The following is a 23,755-nucleotide window of genomic DNA, read 5'->3' as shown; positions in this document are numbered from 1 at the left end:
CATATATCAATATTATACAAATGATATGAATTTGTTAGATATTCTTATAAAAAATAAACGGAAATAAAATCTCACAACAGCACATATTGAAGTGACGTCATGCACCCGATATGATGTTCAGAAGTCAATGTGGAAAATATTGCACTGTTTCTTAAAGGAAAAATGAGTATGCAAAAATAGCCTATATTACAAACAATTGTTGTTTAGAATATCATATTACTAAATATTTATTTACGCTAAACTTTAAGTTTAACCATTAATCTGCCTTTGCGGCCAGTGCAGACCATGATCAGACTGCACATATGTGATATTGAATGATGGACTAGTCCATTTTAGAAATATAGCAGGGTAAAGGTTAAATACTAAATGGTGAACGAGACAGGTTTGGAAACAAAATTTTCAGTCAGTATAATGGAATTTCATACAAATAAGATAATGTATCTTTGACACAATTCTGGACATAGTTTAAGAACCTTATTATTGATACTGTTATTATTTTCAGCTATTAACTTAAGTCTTTTATTTACGTTAAACGTGCGTTTAAGGCTTAACACAGTACAAAACACTGTCAAAACTGTATAATGTGAGCGTTGCACCTGCAGTTACCCCATGTGAATAGATTTGTTGATACCGAGTTTGCTGTTAATTTGCTTGGTTGGTTCTCTGTCCCCAAAGGATCTTTTCAGGGATTTTATTAACTGTCACAACAGCGGTCTGTAAGTGTCATGTTGTGGCTGTAAAGCGTTTCCCCGTACTTGGTCTCTTCGAATCATGGAGAGCATTCATTTGTACTGTTATAGAATTTAAGCCGCTTCTAGGAGGCGTGAAAGGTGTTGTATATTTCATTATACCTCTCATGAAAAGTCTTAATCAAACTGAGTCTCCTGTTGTTGCTTGACTGTGTTTCATGCTTCCAAATGAGTTTTCGCAGATTTTGTCAACGATCACAACAGCAGTCTATAAATGCAGTATGGTGGCTGTTAAATGCCTCCCCGTTTTTTGACTCAGTGTTTTTATATTTCTGACCCTTTGGGATCATGGAGTACAGTCATTTTAACACCTCAACAGGCCAATGTACAGGTATCAAAACAGATCATTCCCAGTAGGTTTAAACAACTACTTATCATGTAGTTTTCCACTTTACACGTCAGACACAATTTAAGGGGACGACCGTAAACCGACTTAGCATTAAGCATGCGATGTGTTTAAAAATAGTCAGGTCACTACTTGTTTTAATAAACTGTAAAGTAATTTAACCAAATACCAACGGACATTTTCTACGACCCAGAATTTTATGAATTTTGTAAACAAAATCTCCGTAAATGACTAAATGTCAGGTTTTAATATGCCTTGTCACGTAGTGTCTTTAAATTATAGTTTTGTCTTAAAACCAAATATAAGATATAATAATAAAGTTTAGCTATTTTCGAAGTAAATGACTGTAGCCTTGCTTCAGTTAATGACTGTAGCCTTGCCTTTTGCTTCCGAGAAATCTATCCTTACCTATTATCTTTTGCTGAAAGTGTTTGTTAATAATGAACTGATCAGTCTCACTGAAGTTGATACACAGTCAAGTGAGAAATATATATTCCGTAAGATGTTACACGTTGTGAAACCGCACATAAAACTATCTCTATAAACAAAGCTAACATCATATTGAAGACAAGGCAAATTCTGTTTACTTTATTATCTAATTTACCCTTCAAACAATACATCATGAACTACTAAGTAGCATTTAATTGCATAATAATTATTGTACATGTTGAATTTGCATTGCTTTTCATGTATTGGCTGAGCTTCAGGTCACGATATCAAAGATGCAATGACTTCTATGTTAAATTTCAATGTAATCTTGCCAAAATGTTTTATAAAGGTTTGTAGATATGTTTCAAGAATAAGCAATAACATGTTTGTTTATACAATAATCGTTTGGTGTATACACATACATGTAAAACAATAACAACAGTTTTTCAGCCATCAAGAAGGACTTTTGTAGTATTTGTTATTTCCTTAAAACACATTGTAATGCTTTGTACATTACAAGTTGTACTATCATACACGCTTTGTTGATATCCTTCAAACAATTAGGAATTTCACGAGATTTATGTTAGTACATACGCATACATGTTAAACAACGAACAATAGTTTTTCAACGTTGTAGACATTAGCTACTTCTTTTAAATACACATGGTACTGTTTTGTGCATTAAATATTGTTGCTATATTATGTCGAACTAAGGTGGTGTATAACCTTTTATATTTTTCATCTCTAAAACATTCAAAGGTTTGTATGTTCTTCATTATAATTAGGAAGTATATGCAGTAAACCTTGCATTAAGGGACCACCCAAGAGAAGGACAAAAAGGGGTATCTTACACAAATGGTCTCTCTATATATTAACATGATTTGTTCTTTCTGAACACAAATGGGAACTGAAAAAGTGGTAAGTGCAAGTAGTTTATTAATAGACATGGTCCTTCAAGCAAGGGAATATAAAGTTTAACATGTTTCGGAAAGGTCTTTTAAATGTTTAAACATTGCAACATGATCTGAAGTTTATAACTACAAAAGGATACAGGATAATAAATTATATAAAATAACTAACTTACCATCAATTTTTGAACAAGGTTTACAATTTGGGGTAAACGCTGTACCAAAACGTTTTACTTCATGTTTTTGCACACTTGCTTGCTTGAGAGAATGTTAACATAGTTTTATGCCCTTGATGACGTGTAAAAGGGCAAAACTCTCTGTCACTGCACATATAAGGGCATAAAATTAAATTTTTGGTGCAGGGGCAAGTGCAAGGGGCCATAAGTCTTAGAGCTGGCAGAATATTAAAGACTAGTAAGACATTTTATTTTTGCAGTTTTAAAGATTACAATGTATTGTTTTATATTTTTAGCTATTTCAAATACATCTCAAAAATCTATAATTGGTTAAGATACTGCCTATGTATAATGATCAAAACAGTCGTGTCATAACCTGTTTTAACAAACAAACTGACACTCTTCTTTATTTTAAGTGTCCCGTCCTGTGCTTACAAAGGGACTTGCTACAGATTTGATATTGAGCAACTTGAATGTGTTCTCTTTCCACGTTCCATTTTCATCAGCTCTATACCATGCTTTCCAGACCCGCTCTAGATTTAAGGTTTTCTTTTATCTGTGAATGTAAAGAAACCCTTATCAAATCTACGATTTCCTTCTCCTGGGAAATAATATTGATAATCTAATGTCTATAAAATGTATTAGTTTATTGGTTAAAGACTTGCAGGCGTTATCTAAGGTGATAAATAATAATGAAATACTCCCTCTGGTCTAGCATTTTATAAGGAATATTGTCAAACTATACAAAATACTCGCATAAAATTTATTTAGTGATATTTGTCATGTGATATATTTGTTTTCTTTTTGCATATTAGGAAATGAATAAAGCCTATGAAAGAATCCTTCAGAGGGATAGATCACTTCTGAGTGCAACATAATTGTTTCAGCAATTTTATAGATCATTTTCATGATAGTAGGTTATCATAACAGTATCTTGATCTGCAATGTTCTACTTAGCACAATAAGATTTTGCCAGGCCCGGATCATACAAAGGGCTTGCGTCAAGTGGTTACCGGCCTGGCAAAAGCCACGAGAGCCGACTGTATCACTGCAGATCAAGGAACTGTTGTAATGCCATTTTTATACGCCCGTTTGAAAAACGGGACGTATTATGGGAACGCCCCTGGCGGGCGGGCGGGCGGGCGGGCGGCGTCCACAGACCTTGTCCGGAGCATATCTTCTACATGCATGAAGGGATTTTGATGAAACTTGGCACAGTTGTTCACCATCATGAGACGGAGTGTCATGCGAAAGAACCAGGTCCCTAGGTCTAAGGTCAAGGTCACACTTAGAGGTCAAAGGTCAAATTCAATAATGACTTTGTCCGGAGCATATCTTCTTCATGCATAGAGGGATTTTAATGAAAGTTGGAACAATTGTTCATCATCATGAGAAGGAGTGTCATGCGCAAGAACCAGGTCCCTAGGTCTAAGGTCAAGGTCACACTTAGAGGTCAAAGGATACAAGAATGAAAACTTTGTCCGGAGCATTTCTTCTTCATGCATAGAGGGATTTTGATATAACTTGGCACAAATGTTCACCACCATGAGGCGGAGTGTCATGCGCAAGAACCAGGTCTCTAGGTCTAAGGTCAAGGTCACACTTAGAGGTCAAAGGATACAAGAATGAAAACCTTGTCCGGAGCATGTCTTCTTCATGCATAGAGGGATTTTGATATAACTTGGCACAAATGTTCACCACCACGAGACGTAGTGTCATGCGCAAGAACCAGGTCCCTAAGTCTAAGGTCAAGGTCACACTTAGAGGCCAAAGGTCAGATACAAGAATGACTTTGTCCGAAGCATTTCTTCTTCATGCATGGAGGGATTTTGATGTAACTTGACACAATTATACACCATCATGAGACGAAGTGTCATGCGCAGTTCCCTTCTTTCGAATTACTTCCCTTTGTTGTTACTATAAATAGCTTATATTGTAACTTTTTCACTACTAGTCATAGGGAAAAATCGAGACCATTTTTCTGTAGTACAATATGCATGCTTCATCCAATTTTGAGGTGTATTTTGACCAGTCTCTACCTGGTAAAGATTTTTGTGAGGACTTACAATTTTTTTTTTTTTTTAAAGATTAACTTCCCTTAGTTGTTACTTTAAATAACTTATATTGTAACTTTTTTATAATTGACCGTAGGGAAAAACCAAGGCCACTTTTCTGTGGTAGAACATAGATGCTACTTTCCAATTTTAGGTGTATTTTAAGGTATCTCTACCTGGTAATGAGTTCTTTTTTGTGGACTTAGAAAAACAAAACACTTAGTTATTACTAAACAACCACAAAGTTAAAATTCCATTTGCAAATACAGGTGCTAGAGTAAAGAAATTTGCTGTGACGGGCGTATATTGTGACATTCTTGCACTCTTGTTATTATTAAACATATACCTATTTCTAGTGTTATACATGTCAAAAAAATAAAATCTGTAAAAAGATACTTTAGAAATATAGCATGCAACCCAGCTGTAAAATAGCAGACGGTTTGATTGAGTCTGTTCATGAAAGGTAATGAAATATGCAATATCCCTCACAACTCCTAACAATATAATTTACATAAATAAAGCTGAAAACTCGTTTGACACGGTGAACATATTGACGCATGCGCAATGTTGAAAAACCATTATTAAGTGATTTCCGACTAAATACTTTTCGTATCCAATGAGAGTTGAATACAGAGTATTGTATTTGTTGGTGAAATACATTCTGTATCTGAGACAGGAAATTCGTAGGTATGTGATAAAATGAAATAAGCAGCAGCAATCCTGTCCCCCTAGCACTCTTTTAAAAAAAAACACATTCGGTTTGATTCATAGGTAACTTGATTTGGAATGTCGATGATAAAGGCTAGATTTGTTTTGAACAGAAACAGGTAGAGGAAATGTTTAGATGATAAAATGAATTAACTAGGAAGCAATCCAAAGGAATCCAAATGTTATATTTCTGTCTGCTCTATTCATGTAGCTGTAAACAAACATCTTTCCTTAATTAATATAATTGTGAAATTGGCAGATTGAAGCTAAAATATTAATAACAGTCAATCTAAGTCAAATATACGTAGCAATTACACATTCTGCACTTGTATCAAATCGAACGTTTATACATATAACAAGAGTCAGTCGTTGATACTGATGGTAGATAGGGTTAATCTCTAGAATGATCATATCGAAAGATAACATATTTCACGTTTGGAGTCTGCTTTATTCGAATGGAAGCAATAATGGATCAGAATATGGTAAAACATTTCTAATGGTTAATTAGTGGATTTGGGAAAAGTATTGTCGTTTTGGAAACATAAAAAACGCTGTGCACCGCTGTGCGCCGGTCTTGCGAGATAGGCTTAGCAAAAATCATATAGGGCCAACTCATTTCACATTTGCGGCGTATGCCGTTTCGCCGCTGGCAACTGGCCACTTCCCGCAATTACCCAGGTCGATCCGACAAACGCCGATATGCGAGATAGGCAAATCATATATTTTCGCAAGATATATTCGAATAAACATTTGGAAATTTGTGAGAAATACCGATATGCGCCGGTCTTGCGAGATAGGCAAAGCGGCAAATCATATATTTTCGCAAGATATATTCAAATCAACTTGCAGCACACGTGGCCGGATGTTTCGTTATTCTTAGACAGGCGCGATTTTTTTTGTCGCTCACGTGACCGGCGTATTCCGGGTTGTGTGAAACAAATTAGCCCATACTCTCGCGATAATATATTCGGATAGACATTTGGAATTTTGTGGTTGATAACCGTAACGATAGAAATATGTCACTAGAAAAGATTTCCTAACTTATTTTAAAACAGGTCACAAATGAAAATCATTACAAATGTGAAATTTGATATTTTTACTTGCAGCGTACGCCGGAGCGTCAGTTTATTCTAAAACCGGTAAGATCATGTTTCTTGCCAGTGTATGTTTCTTGCCAGTGTATGACCAGTGTATCACGTATAATACAATTGGTCAAAAACAGTGCTGATCATATGCTGACCTGCTGCTATACTATTTAAGGGTAAATCAGTAGCAGAATTGTAAAATGCATTTGTTGATACTTCAATAGTTTGCGAAATTTGAATGAAATTAAACATATAGAGTATGATAACGGTCTGTTTCAATAATGTATTACATAATTATGCATAAGTTAACTAAAGTAACTATTACATTAACACATAATGTGAGCTTTCACAGTCCGTATTTTGATAACATATATTTGACATTCATGGCCAAAAGGCATTGTTGTAAAGACCTCTAAGTCTGGCAATTTAAAGTTGTTCTTTTTCTTGTAACGTAAGTATCCAAATAGGATTTCGGACGTCTCTGACGCTTATTCGTGTTATTATGTCATCTAACCTAGGAGAGTGAAAATGAAGAATCATCTGCAACAACTCGTCCTTTGCACACAAACAGAAATGAAAAAGAGAAAAAGAAGAGACTGGCAAATATTCTCCGTTGCGTTTAAACTCTAAATGTTTGCATCCTGCTCACAAAGATAATGGATATGCTTTGTAGAATAGTTGACGGTATAAGCCAAAAAGACTCATTTAAATATATAATATCGACATACTTATCCAACTATAGACAACAGCCTTCTGTTAATGCATGCTATTTTCTCTTATAGCACACAAACCTCGTTCGCAGATGACTTTGAACAGGGAAATACCATTGATCTTGTTTCTGATTACTAAACACTGTAATGTAAAGCACGTGGAAGGCAGAAATTACGCTATGTATTGCAGTTCTAAACTAAATCTCTAGTCTCTCTAGGTAATGGATTGAAGTTAAACAGAGAAAATCTTGATCTGGAATAAACAGAGCATCTATCTTTACGTGATACAGTTTTGAATTTAACTATACAAATTCATCAAGCAGTCATTGCACAAATTTAATCGAAGGCTGTGCTTACAATGGATAAAAAGAAATCAAAAGGCGCATTGAAGAAAGTTAGAAAGGTAATTGTTAATTTATTTATCAAATATTACATGTTATCAGAAACTGATATTGTTTTATCTAAATCCGCCGCGTCTTGTTAGTTTAATCCTCGTCGGTTTTAGTTTTTTAATTTGTAACAAACTAAAAAATACCGTTTCTTTGTCAGACTTAGAAAACAATAAGAAATGCAATTACCATGTTGTCACATTAGTTCGGATAACTTTAATTATTCTTTTTCGATATCTCAAATCAATTGAAGCTCTGGAGGGACATTTGACTTCCGTACTTACATCTTCTGAGATTCTAACTATTACACTTTTTTTCTTCCAACTTCTTGACTTCTTACTTCCTACTTTTAACTTCCGCATTTCTGACTTCCAACTTCCTGGCTTTCGACTTCTGACTTCTAACTTCCGTACATCTAACTTCCAACTTCCTGACTTTTGTCTTCTGATTTCCTACTTCCACACTTCTTTCTTCCGACTTCCGCACTTTCAAACTTCCTGACTTCTGACTTCCATACTTCTTACTTCTTAGTATAGAAGTAGAAGAGGGAAAGTAGGACGTCAGACTGTTTGAATTTGGAAGCCGGAAGTCTGGAAGTTAGAAGTCAGAAATGCAGAAGTTTGGAGTCAGAAGTCGAAAGCCAGAAGTTGGAAGTTTGAAAGTTAGAAGTTGTCAGAAATCAGGAAGATAGAACTCAGAAGTTTGAATTGGATGTTAAAAGAGTGGGAATTAAACGTCATAACTCAGAATGTTAGAGGTCAGAAGTTGAAAGTAAGAAGTGGGGAAGCTGTAAGTAAGAAATGAGAAATTTGCAAGTTAGAAGTTAGAAGTGAAGAAATTTGAAGTCATTAGTCGGAAGCAAGGTAGTTAGAACTTAGAAGTTAAGTAGTTGGAAGTAAGATGTTGGAAAGGTGGAAGTCGCAAGTCAGAAGCCATGAAGTTAGAAGTCAGAAGTGTGAAAGTTAGAAGTTTGAAGTAAGAAGTCGAAAACATGCAAGTGAAAAGTGCAGAAATTAAAGCAAACAGTGAAATAAATATATTTATTGGAACTGGAATTTGTAATACTTCATCTGTGTATTTAGTACAGTTACTTATCAATTTGATTAAAATGGCAAATTTACAGGTGGAGTGATAATCTGTACATTCATTACATATTTTTCAGTGAGTTGAGAATTTTCACAGTGAAAAAATGTCAAATATTTTTTTTTTTTGCTCCTGAGACACTATATAGTGGGTAAATTAGCCAAATTATGAAATAAAAAGTTTTACATGTCAGATTAAAATATCTTTTATTCATTAACACAGTTTTACTCAAGGCTAGCTGCTCATGAAAATATTACATCTGGTGCTAGCTTGTGAAAGATATTTCAATCTTACACTGAAACAAACAAATGAGCCGCGCCATGAGAAAACCAACATATTAACACATATTGTAGAATTTCAACAAAAGTAAAAATTACGTATTTTTGTAAATGCTCAAAGTGTGACTTCGTTTTCATTTCATTTCAAAAGTGTTTACGTGGCGGCACTACTTTTTAATTACTTTTCATAGTATTCCCCACTGCTAACTGTTAAAATTGAATGATTTCATAAACGGCAATTTTTAATAACATTTCTCACCGCATTCATGTTTAGACATGTACTGAAGTTTGATTTTAAGCTTCGTTTAGTAAAATGCATTACTGCGCTATTATTTGATAGTTAAAATTTGATCAAACTTTCCCATGGTTAAGTTCTTTGCCAACTTTTATTTGTAGGCATCATCAAATATTCATGTAAATTAAACGAGATATGTTTTGTCATTTCGACTTTCCGTCATTGACCTTTTTCCATTTAATTGTTCAGTAAAAGATGTTTTTGAAACGAGTTCTAATAATCGTAAATCAATCGCGTCTGTTATGACGATGAAAATAATATCATTCTTGCCTGTTATGCCATGATTGTAGACTTCACAGTTTAACCTTTAGCAACTGTTTTATTTATGGTATGAAACTTCATAAAACACAAAACTGTGGCGAGAGATTAAGCTTAGACAACTTCTAGATCAAACATATCAAGAAATATTACAGACTATAAAACAAAACATGCCCTTTGAAGAGATATAACAGTTCAGAATGTAAACTACTTGCACTAAGGCCGATCTTTTACAAGAAAGATCTATATTTTACCTAAAGTTCAAGTAAAGTGAGTAGAAGCATTGTAAGATATATTGACAATGTGTTAAGGCAACGATATAATTTCAAGGTACTGGTCTCGTGGTGTACTTCACTTGAAAATGACATTATCAACATAGTATAATAAAGTGACGCACTTTAAATCATCTCGAGCAGTCGTGTGCTCGATTTATAACGTCTTATGCTCAAAAACTGATGTCGTGAGGGCGTGATAAGCTTTCGTGCGGTTGAAATTAAAACACCGTCCAATCAAGACAATTTGTCGAGATGCCAGAAGAATCAGTCGTTTAACTGAAATAAAATGTCATACAGTCAAGATAAGATGTCGAATGCTCGAGTAAAATAAGAGTCCGTGCGCTGTGGCGGATTAAAAAAGCGACATTTGTCTTCAAAAAGAAACAACGACATTTCTTGTCGACTTTAAGACTTTTGTTTTCCATTTACCACTTAAATGTTGCTATTGACCTTGTACCTCCACATACATGCAGAAAAGTTTTAATACAAGAAACACGGGGAAAAGGTGAATAAAGCATTAAATTGAATACAAAAATCACTACGTTGATGATTTTGATAGTAATTTAAGACATGTACGGATATTGAAACGCTGTTTTACTTACTTTCCAGGATATTTTGTAACAGTTCCTATGTCAGTAAGTTGGTACCTGTGGTCAATTTATCTATAATAAAATACTTTATTTGAACCAAACAACGTGTATACAGTTCGCTTTAAAAAAGGACCATGTGGATTTTACGAATCGTTTCGCAACACTAAAATAAGGTTTCAGAGAGAAGTTTTATAAAAGGTGTCTTTTCTACTTGTCTAACTTCACACCTGTATTTTTTTTTTAGATATTAAATATAGACAGAAATGAAGCATGAAGTACGTTTCACGAGCTTTCCTAAGTGCTAGTGCTTACTGAATGTATATTTTGTTATTTTCATTTCATTAACTGACTTTATTGTTTAAATAATTGGTGAAAATGGCAGTTACAGTATTTCTCTACAGTTACATAAAAAACAAATACAAAAACGAAATGCTGACTGGCGTATATTTCCACTCATATTTAAGTATGAAATCAAAATGCACTAAACATAATTACGAAACGTCATTATTTACTTCTGCAGAAGTTAAAATTATTAATAGTATTTCGTTTTGTTTTTTGTTTTTGATTTTTGTTTTATATCCTTTTTTGAGTGGTTGGGGGTATCTGAGGTACGTGATTTCTGAACTACATTCATTCGGAACACACCGCCTATTTGGTTAATCGTGTCAGAAAGAAAAGTATCGTTTAGCAGAAAATATCTTTAGGCAAAATACAATATAATTCAGGGAGGTGATCAAGTAAATCAGACCGGCATTATTATATCTCCGGCTAATATCCAACGGTGTTAATATAGGACAGGAAGAAACTAACATTTGAGCTATGTCAGCGACGTCTATTAGGGCGAATGCAACTAAAGCTATGTTGAAATACTTGATGTATATGTATCTAAAGCAAGCAGCCAACATACGTATCATACCAGAAAATGAATGATATAACTTAATGAAGCAGTATTAATAAACAAGATTTAACCTGCTTGAACAAACAATATGATGCTATTAACTTTTAAATCAAATAACTGATCTTATATAAATACATTTGTAAAAGACTTGTAACTCATATGTTTACCGGAGATACGATAGGAGTTAATAGTTGTTAACTGTTCAGATCCTAACATGCAGCAGTAAATTTTCCGTTGTAAAACTTCCATATTGCAAAAATACGCCGGAATCTGTCTTCTTTGAGGTATATATATAGCACTCTTGAAAATTAGCAGCGATCTTTAATGTATTTAGACAGGATACGACTGGCATTAAAACTGGCATCAGAATTTCTAAACAATTGTGATTGTTTGATTGTAATGGAACAAGACATGAGAGTAATAATTGCACTTTAAAAATGAATAGTATAATCAGAGAAATTAAGTACTTACAATTTGTTCAAATCTGGTTAGTGAAAAGTAAAAGGCTAAATTGACATAACGTATTCTAACGTATATAAAATTCAAAAATACAAAATGTTGTAAACCCACTACTTTTTTACACTTGATTCTTACAAGTGATATACTGTAATCATGTAACGTTTTTGTTGTTGTTGTTTTGCTTAGTTTATTTTTCATTTAGTCATTAATTGATACCTTTTGCTGTTTTGCTAGCATCTGAAACATTATTCAGCTCTGATTTCGATTCTAAAATTAACAGAGTAGCTTTATGCCACATATATTACAACTGTTATAATTGCATAGCTGTATCTTATGTACATAATCCAAAATGTTGGCAAGTGTTTTTGAGCCGTAAAGAAAAATGTACAGTTTTAAAATCAGTTTTGTAATGAAATCTGCAGATAACTGTAACTCTGACCCAAACAGCGGTCTTTTACCACCTTTCTACAGACATGGAATGGTACGTTTTTGCTAGTTGAAAGTTAAAATATATAAGTGTAGACACATTCTTGTTTCATGCATTGGTGAGCTACGGACATGGAATTGTATGTATTTGCGAGATGAAACTTAAAAATATATTAGTATAGACATATTTTAATTCATGCCTTGGTGAGCTTCAGAAACAGTTGTGATGGTGTCAATGTGCTGTTTACATAATATAAAAATAGCACTTATGAAAGTCTGAAAACACAACGGTATTTTTTTTATTTTATTCGTGCGATACTATCGAGTAAAAAGATGCTTTAAAATGTTAGTGTCCAAGTCTAAAAATTACTTGTCATTCAAACAACGTTTTTATTAGCTGTCAAGAGCGGGCTTAATATGGCTGTGCCGAAAAAATTTAAGAAACTTTATATTTCATAGATACAATTTTTCAAGGATATTATTTTTGACTGCTTTTTTCCCCAGTAGATTTTATGTATTACGGTTGCAATTTACTGTGAAAACTAAATAAAACTTTTAATATTTCCGAAAACAGGAAGTGCTTTACTGTAAGCTGCTTCTTATCCTTAAAGTTTTATAAATATACAGTCCAAGACGAAACAACGGAACAAATAATGCGATTTGCTAGAGCAATTACTGTAATTGGACTTTAGAAGCAATTTGTTTCCTTTGTAATCTTGCGCGATCATTAAATAAACAAATATCTCATAGTGTTCATTGGCGCGGAAGAGAAAATATTCAATTGCACAGGCTTTCCCTGTCTTTCGCCAAGCGATCAGTATTCTACCTTCGCTTGCCTTTGCTTTTGGCTTAGCGCCGTTTTTCTATAGTCAGTTATGCAACTGTGGAAGTCAACCTAGTAAACAGATTTCCAGGATTCTATACCAGTACAAACTTGATCTTAAGTAACTGCCAACTTCCCAACATGGATAAGAGAAGAAGATCGAATAATTTCAGACACAATATATTTTATCAATCGTCACGGAACACATACGCTCCGCCCGGGGATCGACTTCACGAACCTGCTTTCTGTAGATCTGCGCTCTGCCTATGACGTTTAGCACGCAGACTACCTACTTTTACAGCTAACCTTGTTTCATTTATACTAAAATTGGTGGACTCCAAATGGTATAAAACCATGTACAACCTTTGAGCACTGCAACTGCACCAGAAACAATTACTTTTCAGTTAATTGATATGTCAACCGTTTACCGAAACAAATCTCTCTAGAAACTGTAAAACCTATTGGATACCATCGTGAAACTTTTAAGTTAGACACTGGTCTTCCCCATGAATTTAATTACAAAATGTATTTCTGCTGAGATAACCGAATAAAATGCATCTGCAGACATATAGGTCTCTTTTTTGTTATTTCTATTCTTCTGTTAGTGCGCATGTCCAAAAATGTCTTTTTCATACAAATCTACAGTAAAATATATATGTTGTTATCTTAGACATACATGGTTCATAATATATCATATTATTAATAAGCAGTTTTGAGTATCACAGGTTGCTATTTGTTTACAATGGTGTATATTTTGAAAGTAATTTGCAAAAAAGGACAATTGAGCCGCGCCATGAGAAAACCAACATAGTGCGTTTGCGACCAGCATGGATCCAGACCAGATCCATGCTGTTCGCTTATGGTTTCTCTAATTGCAATAGGCTTTGAAAGCGATGCGAAGTCTGGTCTGGATCCATGCTGGTCGCAAACGCACTATATTGGTTTTCTCATGGCGCGGCTCAAATAATTTTGACCAGTTCTTACTGGTTAAGCGTACAGAAACACGCACAATTGCAATGGTGGTTTCGGCAAAGTTCATTTGACTGGTTAGAAATGAAATGTATATTTCCGAGTAAATTACCAACACAATAGGCTCTGTGCGTATAAAATGATATAATTTCATAAAACATAATATCAATATATTCAGCATCCATATCTTAATATAGTTGAATATTTGCAATAATTTTAATATTTTACGAATGTTCTAAATATATCTATTATATATAAACAGTCTATTTACCTTGTTGATTTAAAGGATAAAATGCCGTCTAAAAATAGATTATTTCTGTTCACGTATGTTTGCTTGTAATGATGAAAATAAAACAAAAGTGAAATAGGAATGTTTGTGACTTGAGTGCGATTGAGGCCATGAAATATACTTTTTCCTACTTCTTGTACAGTAGAACTAATACATACGCCAATATTATAAATATTGTGATGCTAAGCCTCTGTTTGGGCGTGGAAAATATGCATTTCCCTGTTTCAGTCTTATTTGCAAACATCAATTAACAAATCAGGACGAAAGAATGTCTTTCTTGCTCTTAAATTGTGCGAAATATACTAAAAAGCATAAGATGTTTGCATGATGTCTTACTTATTTAGAATGGTAAACAATACTCAGTGTAGAGGTAAAATAAGAAAGTTAAATGGCTATAAGTTTGTAGAACACTTTCTTGAAAACAACATTGTGTTAAACTGTTTTCATCATATAAAACATTGTGCTAAAATTGTTGTCATCATAGTAATTGAAAAAGAAAATATATATAGCAGAACTTTTTGACCTCCACACCTGTCATATGGAAATGATTTTTCTTAGATATTTGTATACAGCAAATATTCTACAAAATATCAGAATAAGTCTATGTGTACAGTTTTATGTTGAACAATTGAACCGACGGACATTAATGTTGTATACAATTAGTATAAATACTCAAGTTTTTGTACGTAGAATGCGTATATAAATGCACAACTGTATATGAAAAAGAAAAATTAAAGTATTTTTCTACTAATTATTTAACATATATATATATATAAAAAACATTTATACTCTAGTGACATTGTATACCATTTCAGTCGTTAAATCTCATGATGATTGAGTACATAAGAGCTAATTATTTTGATCTGTGGATGATTTGTTAGTAGACAAAACGTGCGACGTTCTGGTTTTCTCATTAAATGTTTTTAACTGTCAACTTAATTTACATTTCATGAAACAATACTTTTATCATTTTTGTTTTTTCATAGTGCTGCGACTACATATTTCATACTTTTATATTCTAACAAATCATGTCACAGGAAATGTCTCTATTACGTTTACAATGTGCAATAACGATTTTAGCCAAAATATACCGCAATATGTTCCGGCAAGTACGTAATTCCATTGACAGCTACAATCTGCCTCACCAACGAAGACATTATTGATAAATGGACATACTTTTATGTACATAATCTTAAGTATAACCTGAGCACAAAGAATACTAGTATTAAGGCTTCAAATAAGATTTAAAAATGTAAATTTCAAGTTTAATGTATCGCGAACTGAAACCAGCTTGTTAAGCTACACAAACAAGTGTACCGGCGGTCTGCTTCGGAATAAAAATTCAATTTGTTGATTCAGTAGTACTCAGTATAATATAGTTTTGCTGAATGCTTATCATGATGAACACGACTGATTCTGCCTTTGCGACCAGTGTAGATCATGATCAGCCTGCACATCCGCGCAGTCTGGTCATGGTCTGCACTTTTCGCCATTAAGTCAGTATCTTTTTGGTAAGCACCCTTTTTATAGCAAATGGTACTGTCCAAATTGAAAGATGGACAAGTTTATTATAGAAACTTAGCAGGTGAGGGTTAAGTCGATGCTTGGGTGACGTGACGGGTGTTGAGCATTTCCCATCATTAACAGACTCAAATCAAACAAGATTGTTTCTAAATGATATTCATATAGATTTGATACAATCCACCCATCTTTCGTTATGTATATTGTTTTGCCATTTTAATCACCTCTTTTTCATACTCTATAGCTATATATCCATTCCAGATTAAATCTTTTGTTTTATCTGTAAATGGAAAAAGACTTCAATCAGATCTAAGATTTCGTTATGGACTTGCAGGCGTTTTTAAGGTGATAAATACCAACATAATACTCCCTGTTGTATAGCATGTTTTAAACTATGTACAATACTTGTATTTTGTATTACTTGTATCAATTGCTTGTTATTACATCTGTCATTGTATTAAATAAGTTATTTTAATTTTAGCTTGTGTTTTTGTTGTTTTTCGAAGTCTATAGTGTATCCAAGCAAAATACGAACAGGCTCAGTAAGTTTGATTCAGCCTATTACATGTAAAGATAGTTAAATAAACATAAATACAACACGCCTTCCGTCCGCTTACACCCTCTTAAGCATAACTTTACCATAAAATAAACTTGAATGAAACTCGTTGTCTTTAATGTTCGAAAAAAAGAGTAGTAGCTACATGATGCATGAAATTAATGTCAATTTAGAATATTCCTAATTTTGGACTAGATGACATGAGGTGTTTCAGGGGAACAGTAAGCAGATTATTTGTGTAATACTTTTGTTGCACCTTACATTGTAGGTGGTAAATAAACCAGAAGCATCATAACTAAGAGTAATGCACGAGAGATTTCAAGGAGATCCGTCAAGAAATGAATGAGTTACAAACAAGGTTTATGTCTATGATAAGAAACACGGGCGAACCACTTCAGTCTCGGCCATAACTTTCAGTTCTACTCATTTCTACTCCAAGAATGCTGTATTTGGGATTAAAATCATCTGAAGCGGTTGCTTTCTACAGATGAACATCAAACGAGAAAGTATATGTAATAAAGTGGTTGTAGTTAATTACACATAAAAAGAAGATTGTCAACAGAAATCTTTTCTGCCTGAAAAACTTAAATCGATTGCGCTTTAAATCCACACCTGTTGATGCAACATACTGTATGTACTAGTTATATGACCGCACGCAAATTTTCCTGTTAACTTATTAAAATAGGAATTTACCCTGATTTTATGGTACTTTTTAGACAAACCAATATACTCGCTAAATATACTGAGCGACGCATACATAAAACTTTAAAACCTTATCAGTGTCAGTCAGGATGAACGCTTTAACATTTCACTCAGTGCTGCATAAGGCACAGAGTGTAAAACATTGAACAGTTGCATCCAGTTGTATAAATCCTTGCTACAGTTAATCAACTTATGATACGTTATCAAGCAATCTGATTTGCAAGCTTAGTCATAAACTTAAGCATAAGTCATAATAACGACCTTAATACGGCTGCGCCGAAAAAAGTTTAAAACTTCATAAAGAGAGTTAGCTTCGTGCTTTGGTCTCCTTCCTATCAACGGTTTGAGCTGTCTTCTGAAGGATATCCAGAGGAGAGAGGTATGAAAGATCAACCGTTTCTTTTCTTTAGACCAAACGTTTTTCCTACCTTCACAATGTTCCCGAGGAAGATATATAGATTCGTAGGACTTCCATTAAACAATAATGAAATTATTATATAAGTTAACATATTTTACAGATATGTTGATTTAACGGGTACACAAGACTGTTACGGTCAAATTTCGACTCCTTGTCCATTTAGTACGAGTGTGGAAGGTGAATAATTGTTATAGCTTTCAAAAAAAAAAAGTCCTAAAAAGACTGCTTGAATATTTCCATTAAGGAAAACGTGGGCAAGTGATATCGTGTAATTATGGAATTATAAATAATATAAAAGTTTGTGTTTCTCGGAATTGTGCAGAATTTATAATCTGTTTTGCTTTGATTTAGTTTTCAAAGACAAAACAATTTCTGAAATAATTGACAAAAATATAATACAAAAGATGTATTTATGTTGTCATGACAACAAAAATCAAGAAACCACTATGCTGCATAGGAATATAGTGTTTCCTAAGCAGAAGGCCCATGATGAATCTAAACATACACAGACAAGCAATATATCGGTAAAATGCCCTAAAATATTCATTATGTAAGATTAGTATGACGTCATGACGCACAAAAACCAAAAACGCGCATTAACATAGTTTCGGTTTGGTTTTTCGGCGAACGCCGTCTAAGAACGAATTCGTAACCTGGCCTAACCCATGCCACGTGACTTAAGTTTGCAAATGAGATTACTTGATAACGCATTATGAATAATTTATCAAAATGAAAGATTTATGCAACACTCTGCCTGATAGGAGGAGAGTGTCTACTTTTCCACTCTGCTGATTGTGCAACGCTGAATGAAATATCAGACAAAACGTTTATCCTTAAAGCTACAGTCACACATGCGGATATGTCCGTGCGTTGAGGTACGGTGCGGATAGGATTAGTCTGTGGGTGTATAACTACGGAGCACTACGTCTTAGTACGGGAAAAATGGTGAGAAACAGGAAACAAAAAAAAAACATACAGGACGCGAATAAGTACGGATAGGTACGAGGTACTACGTTGAATTACATTTTACTGCGCCATGCAACTTCCCAGCGCACGGACGAGTCTGCGGTAAACTACGTTGAACTATGCTTAAGTACGAGCAGCCTCGAATAACCAAGTTCTGCTACGTTTTGACCACGTTCGTTTTGGTAAGGATTAATACGAATGACTACTCTGAGGTACGGCTCAGGTACGGATCGATACGGATTACTACGTTTCTGTCCGTAGCTAGACGTAGCTATCCGCGCCGTATGTGTGACTGGGGTATAATGGCGTTGTTTACAGTTTTAAAGCTACGTTTCGCTCAGTATATTTAGCAAGAATATTGATATATCTAAAAGTAATAAGTAAGTTTAATAAATATAATAAAAACCTGTTCAAATACCAACAGATATTAATTTACGGAGAGAGCTGAATACGGTATGCATATCACATGAATAAAGGTGTTAATAGCCGATCGAAAGTCTTCTGGGTAGAGAAGTGTCTTCCAGACCACTGCTGTAATTATTCGTTGTGGACAAAAAGAAACAAAATCGCACCCCTATTAAATTGTTAAAGTATCGTGTTTAGCTTTGTTATTTGCAAAATGTTAGATAGATGATAGAATAACACAAATAATATGAAAACCTCCTAAACCTCTTGTCTTATTTCAATTCGCCGACCATCTTTTTTAAAAGATATTTCTTGTAATATCTGTAGCGTTACGTTATCTTTTCTCCGAATAATAACATTTTCTTAATCGAGAAATATACTAAACGGAACAAAGATCAACAGTCAAGGTATTTGAATTTCATCGAATTTAACATAAACTATATAATCAAATTATAAATCAATACACGAATCTTATGCATTAATTTAGTTCATTAGTCGTCAGGTGCAAGATTTTTTAGTTTTGCCAGTAAGGGTAAAGTGACTGGGACGTCCACTCCGGTATGCAATACTAAGACTTAGTCAAACTTGAGGTTGTACACTACTAGTATTGTCGTCTGCTTACAGTTACAATGTACCAGTATTCGCACAGACCAAGCTTTTTGTATAACCATTAATTCGTCTATTAAATTCTGACACCTCGAAAGAGCACATTATATTGTGTCTCTTGTTTCATTGGATAATGTTTTAAATTGATCAGATTTTTCGGCGACGCCGTCTAAATTCGTTTTCGTTACCTATGCCACGTGACTTCAGTTTGCAAATCAAACTACTTGATAACGCATTATAGATAATTTATCAAAATGGAAGATTTATTCAACACTCTGCCTGATTGGACGAGAGTGTCAATTTCTTTCACTCTGTTGATTGTGCTACGCTGAGTGAAATGTAGACAAAACGTTTATCCTAAACGACGCTGTTCACAGTTTTAAAGCTAACTTTTGCTCAGTATATTTAGCAAGAATATTGATACATCTCAAAATGATAAGTAAGTTTAATAAATATGATAAAAACCTGTTCTAATACCAACATATATCAAATTAAAGAAAGAGCTGAATACGGTCTGCGTATCACATGAATAAGGGTGTGATAAGAGTCTTTTATGTAGAGAAGTGCTTTTTAAAAGATTTTCCTTGTTACAATTGTCGTCTGTATATGAAAAGGTTTCTTGCTTTTGTGACTTATTCAGATTGCATATTAAAATGAGTACTTGTTTGCTTTGATATATTTGTTATAAATTATTTAACTGATTTATCATATATGAATTTTTTTTTAGAATGGTATGCAAATATTGAACTCAGTTGAAATCTGTTTTATTATGTATATGCTATATAATGACTGAATCTCATTACACTGAAATGAAGGTACGCTGCATACAGTTTATCTATGTGATATGACTACGGTCAAACTTTGCTTATGAAACAGAAATATTTAAATAATTACAATTGTATGTTTTGCTTGACCTTCACTTTTTTATAGGTGTGACGTCATTGTCCAAAAATTCATGAATAGCGAATATGCATTTGTTAAAGCGGGATCAGTTGGCCTATTTTAGAAATAAATAAAAATAATAAATAAAAAAAAATCCTTTAATTGATTTTTTTCTCATGTATTCTAATCAAACTTGATTTGTAGCATCTTTATTAGGCCCGCAGACAACTTTGTTCAGCTGGGACATTTGACCCCTTTTAGGGGTTGCTAGAGATAAAACTAGAAATGCCTTTATACAGCGTCTCATGAACAGCTTGGTGGATCTTTGTCATACTTGGTCTGGAGCATCATTATAAGGTCCTCTTCCAAATGTATTTATATAGGAACTTGGGCCCTATTAGGGACCACTATAGCTAAAAGTAGATATGCCTTTTTTTCGCATTAACCACTAAAATGTAATGGATTTTTATCAAACTCGATGTGTAACAATATCGTAAGATCTCCTGCTATTTTGTTACAAATGGGGATAGGGACCAATTTAGCTAAAAATATAAACACGTTTAATGACCTCTTCTCATGAACCGCTTCATGAATCTTCATCAAACTACTGCTGTTATTATTCGTCTAAGGATAAACGAAACAAAATTCCAACCCTACGAAACCTTTGCGAAAAATTAACATAGAACCATTTAAATTGTTAAAGTGCGGTGTTTAGTTTTGCAATTTGAAAAATGTTAGATGAAAGATGAATGTTAGATGAAAATTCATAAACTTCTTTCCTTATTACAATTCGCCGACCATCATTTTTAAAGATATTTCTTGTTTGTTCTAATAACGAAACTATGGAACTTTGATCAAACAGCTGTTACATAGCAAAACTCGAAAAGAGGGCATGTTACGTAAATTTAATATTTAGATGTATGGATTACACAGAAAGCGTTATCAAACATAAGGCTAAAATTGGATATTTCGCTTAAATGAGCCATCTTACTTTAAAGAAATTCTAAACCATAATAAATAACACCTAAAATACTTTGGTAAGGTCACAAGTGTGGAGTTTCAATGATCATGGATCTAAATTTGTAATGTGTATTTTTATTTAAGTCCTAAGTAAATATTGGAGCTTTTTTGTAGAAGGAGAATTATATTTTTTTTAAACAAAGACCGGTATTGAATTCTTTGTTTAACAAAGATTAACTTGAAAATGACATTTAGAATAAGATGCGTCAGTCAAATATCTGTGCAAGATTAAAAGTGATTATTTATCTTCCGTAAATTATTGAATTTACAAAGTCTTACTGCTTTCAAGTGACAACAGCGTTTTTCTGAATGCCATTGACGTCAGACCTCTTCATACACGCAAAGAAAAACTATCAAAACCATAAACTAGGGGGAAAAAACCAGATCATTAATTGAAAAAAAAAATCCAAAAACAAATCATGTAATGAATTAATTTGACTCAATTCATTATTTCAGAAGTGTATCAGACGATATATGGCTATATATTGCACAGGCTTGTATTGTTAAATTTTTACCGTTCTTATGAAAAATATCATTTTCATTAAACGGTGTTTGAAATAGCTACTTTAATGGCAGCACAGGATATAACTTTATGAAACATGTCGAACCATGAATATATCATGGATCCTTTTATGCACATAAATCTTCAGCGTTTACGATAAAAACTCCAAGACTAAACCTTGAAACATAGCGTTGGCATTTATTACCTGTTGGTACATAAATAACTGTATATTAACAGTCATCTTAAAGCAATCATTTCTCAAACATCTGCGGCCAACAAAACTAAACTGCAGCACAGTTGGTACCACTTGAATCTTTGTTTTAGATGTAACTCGCATAATTTTGTGAAACAATGAAAAGATTGTTTAGGTTTTAAGCGGAAAGATTTGTTTTAAGTAGATGATAGGAATAAAACGGCATAACTTAAGTATACATTAAGAGAATATCTTCATGCAGTTATGATTTAAACTAAATTTGTTTTACCACATAAAAAGAAGGAAAAAGAATAAAATTAAGTACGAAGTGCATTTTATTTCCTGTTTTGTCTTATGACTGTGTGCTTACTTTAGTAACAAATAAATGTATGTAGCGTATAGATTCAGAATGTACCGACGATTCGTTTTACGTTTCATTTACTGATTATAGTAGGAATATTTGACGACATCACCGTGTTCAGATTACGAAAATTCTCTACAATAAGATAAAAACAGTCGTCTAGAGCATAAATGTCATTTTAAAGTATATAAACGCACACAATTATGTTCAATTTAAATGCAATAGAGGATGGGTTTCATGAAATACGACTGATCACTTCATCAACGCCGCTATACATGTGAAAAACTCCCACTTAGACTAAAAGCGTAAATGATTCTAATTTTTTCAAAAAAATATTTTTGCAAAAGTGTAAAGTCTGCAAAAAGCTCCTATGGACGACATATTTGGAACATTTTGGTTATTATATCTCCCACCACACAGTGGTGTGGGAGACATACTGATTTACTCCTGTCTGTGTGTCTGTGTGTGTGTCTGTCTGTGTGTCTATCACAAATCTTGTCCGCACTCTAAGCCGAACATTTCTCATCCGATCCTCACCAAACTTCAACAAAATGTATTTGCCAATAAGTCCTCGGCCAACTTCGATAACTAGCTAAATCGGCCCAGGCACTTCAGAATTATGGCCGTTGAAACTTGTTTTTGATAATCAAATTACTGAAAGTCTGATAAGGCAGTTGAGGGCTTGGTGCATGGTTGGGTCATATACTACTATTCAGATGATTAGGATGCACTTTTCTCAAAAGCAGCTCTAGCTTTATTAATAGTTTTAAAAGAAAATTAGCATAGCAACAAAATATTTTTTCCACAAAGTGTAATATAATGATAGTTACAAAATGTATAAATAGGTGGCGAAGACCGGCAGTTAACAATCTGATATTTTTTCCGGTTAACAATCTCATATTATAAATTCTCGTTTTAAATGAGACTGTGCGTATGTGGGTATGAAACACACGGTTATCCTCAAACATTGAGTCCGTTGAAGATGAGACATTTTACCTGAAGGACGCCACACAGCACGTGGAAAACATTTCTACCACTTGTTCAATAAAATATTTTTGGATATAGCTTACTATAATGTTTATATAAAAAAGAGTTAACCCACTATGTGATGAAACAGAAATAAATTGAAATTCATAATTCTTATCTACAACACTGATTGTATATAAACACCTAAGCAAGTGATTGCGTTAAGACCAGAAAGACCGGGCTTTAAGTCAGGCAACCATAATTTAGGTCAATCACGCGCTTCCCTAGCATTAATTTTGGACAAGTAATCAGTCTAAATAAATGTGCTCGGGTAAGAACAACTGACTTGCCAGAGCTTCATCGAGGGTTCATTTCACCTTCCACGTACTACTAGGAATCTTAAAATGTAGTGGTAGCTGGAAAGACTTTCGAAATCAGAGATTGTACCCAATAGGTTACG

At 33.7% G+C, this 23,755-nt stretch overlaps 1 protein-coding gene across 3 annotated transcripts in view; it reads left to right on the top strand.

The window, feature by feature from the left end:
* LOC123546893 (guanine nucleotide-binding protein G(i) subunit alpha-3-like) overlaps positions 1-23,755 on the top strand; it is a 101,851-nt gene that overhangs the window by 47,472 nt on the left and 30,624 nt on the right. The window contains exon 1 of one of the 3 annotated variants that reach the window (XM_045333527.2): positions 7,299-7,568. The exons of the other annotated variants lie outside the window; for them this stretch is intronic. Within the exon in view, the coding sequence (XP_045189462.2) occupies positions 7,524-7,568 (45 nt within the window). The 5' untranslated portion in view covers positions 7,299-7,523. Of the gene's footprint in view, positions 1-7,298; positions 7,569-23,755 lie in introns of those variants that run through there. 3 annotated transcript variants of the gene reach the window in all.

The sequence above is a fragment of the Mercenaria mercenaria genome, chromosome 9, assembly GCF_021730395.1.
Source record: "Mercenaria mercenaria strain notata chromosome 9, MADL_Memer_1, whole genome shotgun sequence".
NCBI classification, from domain to species: domain Eukaryota; kingdom Metazoa; phylum Mollusca; class Bivalvia; order Venerida; family Veneridae; genus Mercenaria; species Mercenaria mercenaria.
The sequence above is the reverse complement of the archived record's forward strand: the minus strand, read 5'-3'. Positions and strand labels throughout refer to the sequence as shown.